The sequence below is a fragment of the Oncorhynchus keta genome, chromosome 34, assembly GCF_023373465.1.
Source record: "Oncorhynchus keta strain PuntledgeMale-10-30-2019 chromosome 34, Oket_V2, whole genome shotgun sequence".
NCBI classification, from domain to species: domain Eukaryota; kingdom Metazoa; phylum Chordata; class Actinopteri; order Salmoniformes; family Salmonidae; genus Oncorhynchus; species Oncorhynchus keta.
In genome coordinates, this window is record NC_068454.1 from 71,438,892 (window position 1) to 71,451,647 (window position 12,756).

Sequence of the window (12,756 nt, forward strand, 5' to 3'; positions counted from 1 at the left end):
CTTGGATGGGGAGCATTGCTGCACAGGTATTTTCAGGTCTCTCCAGAGATGTTTGATCGGGTTCAAGTTCGGGCTCTAGCTGGGTCACTCAAGAACATTCAGAGACTTGTCCCGAAGCCACTCCTGCGTTGTCTTGGCTGTGTTCTTAGGGTCTTTGTCCTGTTGGAAGAAGAACCTTTGCCCCAGTCTGAGGTCCTGAGCGCTCTGGAGTAGGTTTTCACCAAGGTTCTCTCTGTACTTTGCTCCGTTCATCTTTCCCTCGATCCTGACTAGTCTCCCAGTCCCCACCACTGAAAAACATCCCCACAGCAAGATGCTGCCACCACCATGCTTCACCGATGGTGTCAGGTTTCCTCCAGATGTGATGCTTGGCATTCAGGCCAAAGAGTTCAATCCTGGTTTTATCAGACCAGAAAATCTTGTTTCTCATGGTCTGTGTCTTTAGGTGCCTTTTGGCAAACTCCAATCGGGCTGTCATGTGCCTTTTACTGAAGAGTGGCTTCCATCTGACCACTTTACCATAAAGGCCTGATTGATGGAGTGCTGCAGAGATGGGAGAACGTTCCAGAAGGACAACCATCTCCACAGAGGAACTATAGAGCCCTGTCAAAGTGACTATCTGGTTATTGGTCACCTCCCTGATGAAGGCCCTTCTCCACCGATTGCTCAGTTTGGCCAGGTGGGCCAGCTCTTGGATGAGTGTTGGTGCTGCCAAACCTCTTCCATTTAAGAATGATGAAGGCCACTGTGTTATTTGGTACCCTTCTCCAGATCTGTGCCTCGACACAATCCTGCCTCAGAGCTCTATGGACAATTCCTTCGACCTCATGGCTTGGTTTTTGCTCTAACATGCACTGTCAACTGTGGGACCTTTATATAGACAGGTGTGTGCCTTTCCAAATCAAGTTGTAGAAACATCGCACGGATGATTAATGGAAACAGGATGCACCGGAGCTCAATTTCAAGTCTCATAGCAAAGGGTCTGAATACTTATGTAAATAAGGTATTTCTGTATTTTTTTTATCTTTATTTTTTAACCCGTTTTTGCTTTGTCATTATGGGGTATTGTCTGTAGATTGATGAGGAAAAACATGTATTTGATCAATTTTTGAATAACGTAACAAAATGTGGAAAAAGTCAAGGGGTCTGAGTACTTTCCGAAGGCACTGTATGTGATAATGTACAGTAAGTGGGATTTAGTATGTTGGTGTCATAACGTGTGTGTGTGTGTGTGCGTGTAAGCCACCTATTTTAGCGGCGGACTGAGGCTTCTCGTTGATGAGCTCCACACACTCACTGGGGAAGAAGCCCACCTAAAGTGGGGAAAGACCAAAGCAACTGAGGATGACAAGCATGGACACACACAAAAACTTGGACACACACACAATAGCTTACACATAGGTTAAAAAACAAGAAAAAACGAGTTAAAAGAAAAGTAAAAGCTCAGTGAAAATAGAGAACAGTGAAAGAAAGAAATAGAGGGAACAAACGAGAAGGGAAGTACAGAAACATGGAGACGTGAGATAGTGAATGTAGCCATCTGGAGAACTGTTGTTCTGCAGCGGGACTTTTCAGAGTGGGTGGGGAAGACGGGCGCGCGCATGTGAGAAAGACGGGCGGCGCGCATGTGAGAAAGACGGGCGCGCGCATGTAAGAAAGACGGGCGCGCGCATGTGAGAAAGACGGGCGCGCGCATGTGAGAAAGACGGGCGCGCGCATGTGAGAAAGACGGGCGCGCGCATGTGAGAAAGACGGGCGCGCGCATGTGAGAAAGACAGGCGCGCGCATGTGAGAAAGACAGGCGCGCGCATGTGAGAAAGACAGGCGCGCGCATGTGAGAAAGACAGGCGCGCGCATGTGAGAAAGACAGGCGCGCGCATGTGAGAAAGACAGGCGCGCGCATGTGAGAAAGACAGGCGCGCGCATGTGAGAAAGACAGGCGCGCGCATGTGAGAAAGACAGGCGTGCGCATGTGAGAAAGACAGGCGTGCGCATGTGAGAAAGACAGGCGTGCGCATGTGAGAAAGACAGGCGTGTGCATGTGAGAAAGACAGGCAGTGGTGGAATTCTCCTGTGATTGTGTTGTGTACCTGGAAGCCATGCTTCCCCCTCCACCAGTTGGAGTCCTCTTTGGGTGGCATATCAATTACAGACAGGATATCTCCCACCTGGAGAGAGACACACACACACACACACACACACACACACACACACACACACACAAAAAGTACATCAACACACATAATACAGCCTCAGCAGTCAAAACACCAGCCCCAAAACTAAACATTATCCAGACACAACAAGCTGGATCAGGGCATAATGTAGTCCTGCCTGATTTGGATGAACTCCACTCACACTTATTTCAGATAACAGATGAGAAACAGTTGCCATTGCTCACTGCAAGGAGGACAGGACAGAGAGGAGATGGGAGAGAAAGAGAGAGAGAGTAGGGGGAGAGAGACAGACACAGAAAGAGAGAGAGCGCGAGAGAGTGAGACGGAAAGAGACAGAGAAGTGCTAAAATGTGCCTCAGTGTTTGGGTCACCCCATTCCGGAGTGCTGTGGCCCAGAAACAGAAAGAGGAGCAGTATGTAGAGCAGTAGGAGGAGAAGAGGACAGGAATAGACAGAACAGGAAGATGGAGGAAAAAGAAAAGAAAAAGGAAGGTGACAGCCAAACAGAGAGACCGAGGCCCAGACAGAGGTGACATAGAAATCTGAAAACTATGACTGCCACTAATGTACATCTCATTTGGTTCTGTGTATCCCTGTAGCAGCTCCATACCTCAATGGAGATCTCGTCGCTGGCCTGCGCCGTGTAGCGCTTGATGACATGAGCAGCGGCGATGGCGGGAACGTTGAGCGAAGCTTCCTCTTTCAGGAGGAACCGATTCCCACGGTTGTCAATCTGGGAGGAACAGCAAACACAAACCTCTGTTGTTTAAGGAATAGACAGGCAAATAATTACACCATTCTCTCAATATCCCTTAATTATAGTAGTAGGGCTAATGCACAGGTGGTAAGACAAAGCCTCTCTCTAGCAGTCTTTCTCTCTCCCACTCTTCTTTGGTCTTCCCCAACAATTGTCTTCTTTCTCTGGACAATTTCTTATGTTTCCATGTTTTTACAGCTTATTCTCACCTTCACTCTTTCTTTCAACGTCTTTGGGGGGAGGGGCAGCCCCACTCCAAAAAAAAATGTAAATAACAGTCCCACGGTTTTATTTTTTAGCTTTATTGAAGAGATCGTACTACTGTGTGAAAGATGGGGGAGGGAGAATCAAAAGGCAGTGGGCCAGATTCGAACCCATGCTGACTCTGGCGTATATGTGAGCCGGGGTCAGCGGCTGTAATCACTGGACCACACAGTCCACGCTCTTATGTTTTCTAAAGATACTTAGTCTCACCTCCATCCAGGTGAGCACAGGCCCACAGTTGAGCTTGTTGTCCACAATCATGGAGAGGCGGCTCAGGTACTCCGACAGCAGCGGGGTGAAGATCTGATAAACAACAAAAACAACTGACACGGGACTTTTAACACACAGCTGCTGTAGGAGCCGACAGCCAATTACATACATCTACTCCCAGATACCATAGATGAAGACAGGTGACCCAAATATCAACACCTGCTAGAATCAGAGAACAAATGTGCAGAGACAGACAGGTCACAGACAACCATGACTACATCACCTCGATGAAGGTAATTTCATGTCATTCTCAGAGGTCTTCATGCTGACCTACAGCGGTACCATCGACCTCCATACAGTACAGAAAAACATTCTACAGCTAATTCAGACAGAATGCTACATAACCACCTCAACAAATAAACTCTCCCACAGTCCCCACTCACCTCTACCCTGTCCCCGATCTCACTGAGGGGTGGCAGGGGCAGCAGCTGGGAGTAACGCCGGTCGTAGATACACTGGTGGAGGTGAGCGTCCAGAGTACGGAACTCCTCATAGGAGCGCCGAACCATCCACGTCTTAGCCTACATCACACAGACAGACGGAGAGAGAGAGCACGCGAGACAGCGAGAGGGAAAGAAGAGGGGACAGAAATATTCATGTGAGGAGGAGAGCAAGGAAGGGGGGGAGTCAGACAGGAGGAGAGAGGAAGAGAGAGGGGGAAATATATTCCCACTCTGTCAAAGTGTACGTGTTGGTGTGAATGTGTCTGGGTTAGATATAGCCCTGGCAAGGAGATGTGTGAGTGTGTGTGCACGTGTTTGGCGAGGGTATGTGGCCGTGACCACTCACCTGGCAGGACACCTGCACCAGGAAAACCAGGTCTTTGGCAGAGCCCGAGATCCAGCTGGCATCGCTCTGCTCGTTCGCAAACTGCAACTGAGGAACAGAAACACACACATACTCAAGCATGGGTCAGAGGAACAGGAGGAGCAACTATATGTAACTATACAAAACATACAGCCTACTGCACACAGAATAAGAAAACACACATACAAGGATACTACAAAGCACTCTCCTATACCTACACACACGATCAGGATACATTATATCCAGGGAAATGGCAATCCTTGCCTGGTACCTTTTACACAACCTTCCTCCTAGTCGCCCAAATTCTGCATCTTCTAATAAAGCAGCCAACTAAATCAGAGGAGATCTTTCAAAATGGCCGTCAACATCTCAGCCAACAAACAGTATTAACGTTTAATGGACTTAACAATGCAGAGAAAGCTGTGAAAAGATACACCTGCTAAACTAGTGACATCAGAGCCATGTGTAGCTAATAGAAAGCCTCGGGTGGAGCCGTAGGTCATGGGCTTCTACAAACAAGCACAAAAGGAAAACGGTGTGTTTTTGTGTCTTTTTTGGGGAAGAGGAGGAAGAAGTGAGGGCGTTGTTGAGGCTCCAGGCAGATTAAAAGAGAAAATACTTTAATCTGAAATGAGACAGGCAGTGTTGTGGACCTCAGACCTTCACATCACATCCACTATGACTAACGCCTCAGAGGGATACACATAGAGAGACAGGGAGCGAGAGATAAAGAGGAGAGAGACTCAGTGAAGAGAGGTAGAAAGAGGGGGAGAGGGATAAATAGGAGACAGTGGAGAGAGGGATAAAGAGGGGGAGAGGGATAAAGAGGAGAGACAGTGGAGAGAGGTAGAAAGATGGGGAGAGGGATAAAGAGGAGACAGTGGAGAGAGGGATAAAGAGGAGAGAGTGGAGAGAGGTATAAAGAGGAGGAGAGGGATAAAGAGGAGAGAGTGGAGAGAGGTAGGAAGAGAAGGAGAGGGATAGAGAAGACAGAGTGGAGAGAGTGATAAAGAGGTGAGGGATAAAGAGGATACAGTGGAGAAAGGTAGAAAGAGGAGGGATAAAGAGGAGATAGTGGAGAGGTAGAAAGAGGAGGAGAGGGATAAAGAGAAGAGAGTGGAGAGAGGTAGGAAGAGGAGGATAGGGATAAAGAGGAGAGACAGTGGAGGTAGAAAGAGGAGGAGAGGGATAAAGAGTAGACAGTGGAGAGAGGGATAAAGAGGAGGAGAGGGATAAAGAGGAGACAGTGGAGAGGGGTAGAAAGAGCAGGAGAGGGATAAAGAGGAGACAGTGGAGAGAGGTGGAAAGAGGGGGCGAGGGATAAAGAGGAGAGACAGTGGAGAGAGGTGGAAAGAGGGGGAGAGGTATAAAGAGGAGACAGTGGAGAGAGGGATAAAGAGGAGGAGAGGGATAAAGAGGAGACAGTGGAGAGGGGTAGAAAGAGGAGGAGAGGGATAAAGAGGAGACAGGTGGAAAGGGGGGGTGAGGGATAAAGAGGAGAGACAGTGGAGAGAGGTGGAAAGAGGGGGAGAGGTATAAAGAGGAGACAGTGGAGAGAGGGATAAAGAGGAGACAGTGGAGAGAGGGATAAAGAGGAGAGAGTGGAGAGAGGTAGAAAGAGGAGGAGAGGGATAAAGAGGAGAGAGTGGAGAGAGGTAGGAAGAGAAGGAGAGGGATAGAGAGGACAGAGTGGAGAGAGTGATAAAGAGGAGACAGTGGAGAGAGTGATAAAGAGGAGACAGTGGAGAGAGGGATAAAGAGGAGACAGTGGAGAGAGGGATAAAGAGGAGACAGTGGAGAGAGGGATAAAGAGGAGACAGTGGAGAGAGGGAGAAAGAGGAGGAGAGGGATAAAGAGGAGAGAGTGGAGAGAGGTAGGAAGAGGAGGAGAGGGATAAAGAGGAGACAGTGGAGAGAGGTAGAAAGAGGAGGAGAGGGATAAAGAGGAGACAGTGGAGAGAGGTAGAAAGAGGAGGAGGGATAAAGAGGAGAGACTAAGAGGAGGGCGGTAGGAAGAGAAGGAGAGGTAAAGAGAAAGTAGCCAGAGAGACTTAAAGAAAGCAAATGCAAGAAAGAGAGGAAGAATAGAGAGGGTTTTGACGCGTGTTTGTTTCTGACTCAGAGAGCAAGGACAGTGAGATCTCTTTTCTTCAGGGGCTTCAGACACTAATGAGCAGTGCTCCCTCTGCTCCACACACACACACACACACACACACACACACACACACACACACACACACACACACACACACACACACACACACACACACACACACACACACAGAGAGAGAGAGAAAGAGAGCACTAACAGCTGTGCTGGGTGGGGAGAGATATGGAGGTGATGTCACTCACGACATCAGGTGTATGGAGTTAATCATCATGACCGTGTTTAAAATGGCATTAAAGTTACAAAATCCTTGTTATAGGATGATGTTATGTTGAAGTAGCGTATGTTTAACAGTGTGTGCATTTAGATTTTTTTTAGGGTGGGTGGAATTGTACATGGTGTGTGCCTGTATAAGTAAACGACAAGTTTATGAACATAAGAGTGTGAATATGAATTAACCAACTACGTTACAATGAACAGTATCTAGAGAGGTATGAGAATGTGCTCAGTGTGAATGTCAGAGAAAAGGGAGAGAGAGTACTGCTGCTCTTCCACTCCGATGCCCATGGACAGAAAATCTGACTGAGTTTGTATTTGTGAGTCCAGTTGTGGTTGTGTGCCCAGGAGTGAGTGAGTGAGTGAGTGAGTGAGTGAGTGAGTGAGTGAGTGAGCGTGCGAGTGAGTGTGTAGGTCATGCAAAGAAAGAGAGCCAGCCTGAGCCCTGGAGATGTTGCTGCTCTCATCTGGCCACTGTGCCCACCCCCTTCCACATCAAGCCCACAGTCCTGACGCATTCTGACTGAAAAACCCACAGTGCAGACATTCAGGAACACACAAACACAGTACAGACATGCAGTAACACACAGCGTAACCCACAGTGAGACCTGTATTGTGAGGTCATTAGGAGAGTATGTCAGTCCTGTTCACATGTGATAATTACTACAGTAATATTACAGGCATGAGGCTGTCATCACTACAGTAACATTACAACATGAGGCTGGGGCTGTCATCACTACAGTAACATTACAGCATGGGGCTGGGGTTGTAGTCACTACAGTAACATTATAACATGAGGCTGGGGTTGTCATCACTACAGTAACATTACAACATGAGGCTGGGGCTGTCATCACTACAGTAACATTACAACATGAGGCTGGGGTTGTCATCACTACAGTAACATTACAGCATGAGGCTGTCATCACTACAGTAACATTACAACATGAGGCTGGGGTTGTCATCACTACAGTAACATTACAGCATGAGGCTGGGGTTGTCATCACTACAGTAACATTACAACATGAGGCTGGGGTTGTCATCACTACAGTAACATTACAACATGAGGCTGGGGTTGTAGTCACTACAGTAACATTACAACATGAGGCTGGGGTTGTCGTCACTACAATAACATCACAGCATGAGGCTGGGGTTGTCATCACTACAGTAACATAACATGAGGCTGGGGTTGTAGTCACTACAGTAACATTATAACATGAGGCTGGGGTTGTCGTCACTACAGTAACATTACAGCATGAGGCTGTAGTCACTACAGTAACATTAAAACATGAGGCTGGGGTTGTCGTCACTACAGTAACATTACAGCATGAGGCTGGGGTTGTCATCACTACAGTAACATTACAGCATGAGGCTGGGGTTGTCGTCACTACAGTAACATTACAACATGAGGCTGGGGTTGTCATCACTACAGTAACATTACAGCATGAGGCTGGGATTGTAGTCACTACAGTAAGATTATAACATTAGGCTGGGATTGTAGTCACTACAGTAACATTATAACATGAGGCTGGGGTTGTAGTCACTACAGTAACATTACAACATGAGGCTGGGGTTGTCATCACTACAGTAACATTATAACATGAGGCTGGGGTTGTAGTCACTACAGTAACATTAAAACACGAGGCTGGGGTTGTAGTCACTACAGTAACATTACAACATGAGGCTGGGGTTGTCATCTCTACAGTAACATTATAACATGAGGCTGGGGTTGTAGTCACTACAGTAACATTATAACATGAGGCTGGGGTTGTAGTCACTACAGTAACATTACAGCATGAGGCTGGGGTTGTCATCACTACAGTAATATTACAGCATGAGGCTGGGGTTGTAGTCACTACAGTAACATTACAGCATGAGGCTGGGGTTGTAGTCACTACAGTAACATTACAGCATGAGGCTGGGGTTGTAGTCACTACAGTAACATTACAGCATGAGGCTGGGGTTGTCATCACTACAGTAATATTACAGCATGAGGCTGGGGTTGTAGTCACTACAGTAACATTACAGCATGAGGCTGGGGTTGTCGTCACTACAGTAACATTACAGCATGAGGCTGGGGTTGTCATCACTACAGTAATATTACAGCATGAGGCTGGGGTTGTAGTCACTACAGTAACATTACAGCATGAGGCTGGGGTTGTCGTCACTACAGTAACATTACAGCATGAGGCTGGGGTTGTAGTCACTACAGTAACATTACAGCATGAGGCTGGGGTTGTCGTCACTACAATAACATTACAACATGAGGCTGGGATTGTAGTCACTACAGTAACATTATAACATGAGGCTGGGGTTGTAGTCACTACAGTACCATTATAACATGAGGCTGGGGTTGTAGTCACTACAGTAACATTATAACATGAGGCTGGGGTTGTAGTCGCTACAGTAACATTACAACATGAGGCTGGGGTTGTCATCACTACAGTAACATTATAACATGAGGCTGGGGTTGTCATCACTACAGTAACATTATAACATGAGGCTGGGGTTGTAGTCACTACAGTAACATTATAACATGAGGCTGGGGTTGTCGTCACTACAGTAACATTACAGCATGAGGCTGTAGTCACTACAGTAACATTAAAACATGAGGCTGGGGTTGTCGTCACTACAGTAACATTACAGCATGAGGCTGGGGTTGTCATCACTACAGTAACATTACAGCATGAGGCTGGGGTTGTCATCACTACAGTAACATTACAGCATGAGGCTGCGGTTGTCGTCACTACAGTAACATTACAGCATGAGGCTGGGGTTGTCATCACTACAGTAATATTACAGCATGAGGCTGGGGTTGTAGTCACTACAGTAACATTATAACATGAGGCTGGGGTTGTCATCACTACAGTAACATTACAGCATGAGGCTGGGGTTGTCATCACTACAGTAACATTACAGCATGAGGCTGGGGTTGTCGTCACTACAGTAACATTACAACATGAGGCTGGGGTTGTCATCACTACAGTAACATTACAGCATGAGGCTGGGATTGTAGTCACTACAGTAAGATTATAACATTAGGCTGGGATTGTAGTCACTACAGTAACATTATAACATGAGGCTGGGGTTGTAGTCACTACAGTAACATTACAACATGAGGCTGGGGTTGTCATCACTACAGTAACATTATAACATGAGGCTGGGGTTGTAGTCACTACAGTAACATTAAAACATGAGGCTGGGGTTGTAGTCACTACAGTAACATTACAACATGAGGCTGGGGTTGTCATCTCTACAGTAACATTATAACATGAGGCTGGGGTTGTAGTCACTACAGTAACATTATAACATGAGGCTGGGGTTGTAGTCACTACAGTAACATTACAGCATGAGGCTGGGGTTGTCATCACTACAGTAATATTACAGCATGAGGCTGGGGTTGTAGTCACTACAGTAACATTACAGCATGAGGCTGGGGTTGTAGTCACTACAGTAACATTACAGCATGAGGCTGGGGTTGTCGTCACTACAGTAACATTACAGCATGAGGCTGGGGTTGTCATCACTACAGTAATATTACAGCATGAGGCTGGGGTTGTAGTCACTACAGTAACATTACAGCATGAGGCTGGGGTTGTCGTCACTACAGTAACATTACAGCATGAGGCTGGGGTTGTCATCACTACAGTAATATTACAGCATGAGGCTGGGGTTGTAGTCACTACAGTAACATTACAGCATGAGGCTGGGGTTGTCGTCACTACAGTAACATTACAGCATGAGGCTGGGGTTGTAGTCACTACAGTAACATTACAGCATGAGGCTGGGGTTGTCGTCACTACAATAACATTACAACATGAGGCTGGGATTGTAGTCACTACAGTAACATTATAACATGAGGCTGGGGTTGTAGTCACTACAGTACCATTATAACATGAGGCTGGGGTTGTAGTCACTACAGTAACATTATAACATGAGGCTGGGGTTGTCATCACTACAGTAACATTATAACATGAGGCTGGGGTTGTCATCACTACAGTAACATTATAACATGAGGCTGGGGTTGTAGTCACTACAGTAACATTATAACATGAGGCTGGGGTTGTCGTCACTACAGTAACATTACAGCATGAGGCTGTAGTCACTACAGTAACATTAAAACATGAGGCTGGGGTTGTCGTCACTACAGTAACATTACAGCATGAGGCTGGGGTTGTCATCACTACAGTAACATTACAGCATGAGGCTGGGGTTGTCGTCACTACAGTAACATTACAGCATGAGGCTGGGGTTGTCATCACTACAGTAATATTACAGCATGAGGCTGGGGTTGTAGTCACTACAGTAACATTATAACATGAGGCTGGGGTTGTAGTCACTACAGTAACATTACAGCATGAGGCTGGGGTTGTAGTCACTACAGTAACATTACAACATGAGGCTGGGGTTGTCATCACTACAGTAACATTACAGCATGAGGCTGTCATCACTACAGTAACATTACAACATGAGGCTGGGGTTGTAGTCACTACAGTAACATTACAACATGAGGCTGGGGTTGTCGTCACTACAATAACATCACAGCATGAGGCTGGGGTTGTCATCACTACAGTAACATAACATGAGGCTGGGGTTGTAGTCACTACAGTAACATTATAACATGAGGCTGGGGTTGTCGTCACTACAGTAACATTACAGCATGAGGCTGTAGTCACTACAGTAACATTAAAACATGAGGCTGGGGTTGTCGTCACTACAGTAACATTACAGCATGAGGCTGGGGTTGTCATCACTACAGTAACATTACAGCATGAGGCTGGGGTTGTCGTCACTACAGTAACATTACAACATGAGGCTGGGGTTGTCATCACTACAGTAACATTATAACATGAGGCTGGGGTTGTAGTCACTACAGTAACATTACAACATGAGGCTGGGGTTGTCATCTCTACAGTAACATTATAACATGAGGCTGGGGTTGTAGTCACTACAGTAACATTATAACATGAGGCTGGGGTTGTAGTCACTACAGTAACATTACAGCATGAGGCTGGGGTTGTCATCACTACAGTAATATTACAGCATGAGGCTGGGGTTGTAGTCACTACAGTAACATTACAGCATGAGGCTGGGGTTGTAGTCACTACAGTAACATTACAGCATGAGGCTGGGGTTGTCGTCACTACAGTAACATTACAGCATGAGGCTGGGGTTGTCATCACTACAGTAATATTACAGCATGAGGCTGGGGTTGTAGTCACTACAGTAACATTACAGCATGAGGCTGGGGTTGTCGTCACTACAGTAACATTACAGCATGAGGCTGGGGTTGTCATCACTACAGTAATATTACAGCATGAGGCTGGGGTTGTAGTCACTACAGTAACATTACAGCATGAGGCTGGGGTTGTCGTCACTACAGTAACATTACAGCATGAGGCTGGGGTTGTAGTCACTACAGTAACATTACAGCATGAGGCTGGGGTTGTCGTCACTACAATAACATTACAACATGAGGCTGGGATTGTAGTCACTACAGTAACATTATAACATGAGGCTGGGGTTGTAGTCACTACAGTACCATTATAACATGAGGCTGGGGTTGTAGTCACTACAGTAACATTATAACATGAGGCTGGGGTTGTAGTCACTACAGTAACATTACAGCATGAGGCTGTAGTCACTACAGTAACATTAAAACATGAGGCTGGGGTTGTAGTCACTACAGTAACATTACAGCATGAGGCTGGGGTTGTCGTCACTACAGTAACATTACAGCATGAGGCTGGGGTTGTAGTCACTACAGTAACATTACAGCATGAGGCTGGGGTTGTCGTCACTACAATAACATTACAACATGAGGCTGGGGTTGTCATCACTACAGTAACATTACAGCATGAGGCTGGGGTTATAGTCACTACAGTAACATTATAACATGAGGCTGGGGTTGTCGTCAATACAATAACATTACAACATGAGGCTGGGGTTGTCATCACTACAGTAACATTACAGCATGAGGCTGGGGTTGTAGTCACTACAGTAACATTATAACATGAGGCTGGGGTTGTAGTCACTACAGTAACATTACAACATGAGGCTGGGGTTGTAGTCACTACAGTAACATTACAACATGAGGCTGGGGTT

At 46.4% G+C, this 12,756-nt stretch overlaps 1 protein-coding gene across 3 annotated transcripts in view; it reads right to left on the reverse strand.

Moving 5' to 3' along the window:
- The window catches only part of arhgap33 (Rho GTPase activating protein 33), a 53,097-nt gene that overhangs the window by 23,998 nt on the left and 16,343 nt on the right, over positions 1-12,756 (reverse strand). For all 3 annotated transcript variants that reach the window (XM_035751390.2, XM_035751392.2, XM_035751391.2), the window contains exons 4-9: positions 4,255-4,341; positions 3,849-3,986; positions 3,406-3,498; positions 2,785-2,907; positions 2,091-2,168; positions 1,247-1,313 (exon numbers count right to left, since the gene is read on the reverse strand). In XM_035751390.2, coding sequence (XP_035607283.2) covers positions 1,247-1,313; positions 2,091-2,168; positions 2,785-2,907; positions 3,406-3,498; positions 3,849-3,986; positions 4,255-4,341 — 586 coding nt within the window. The remainder of the gene's footprint in view (positions 1-1,246; positions 1,314-2,090; positions 2,169-2,784; positions 2,908-3,405; positions 3,499-3,848; positions 3,987-4,254; positions 4,342-12,756) is intronic.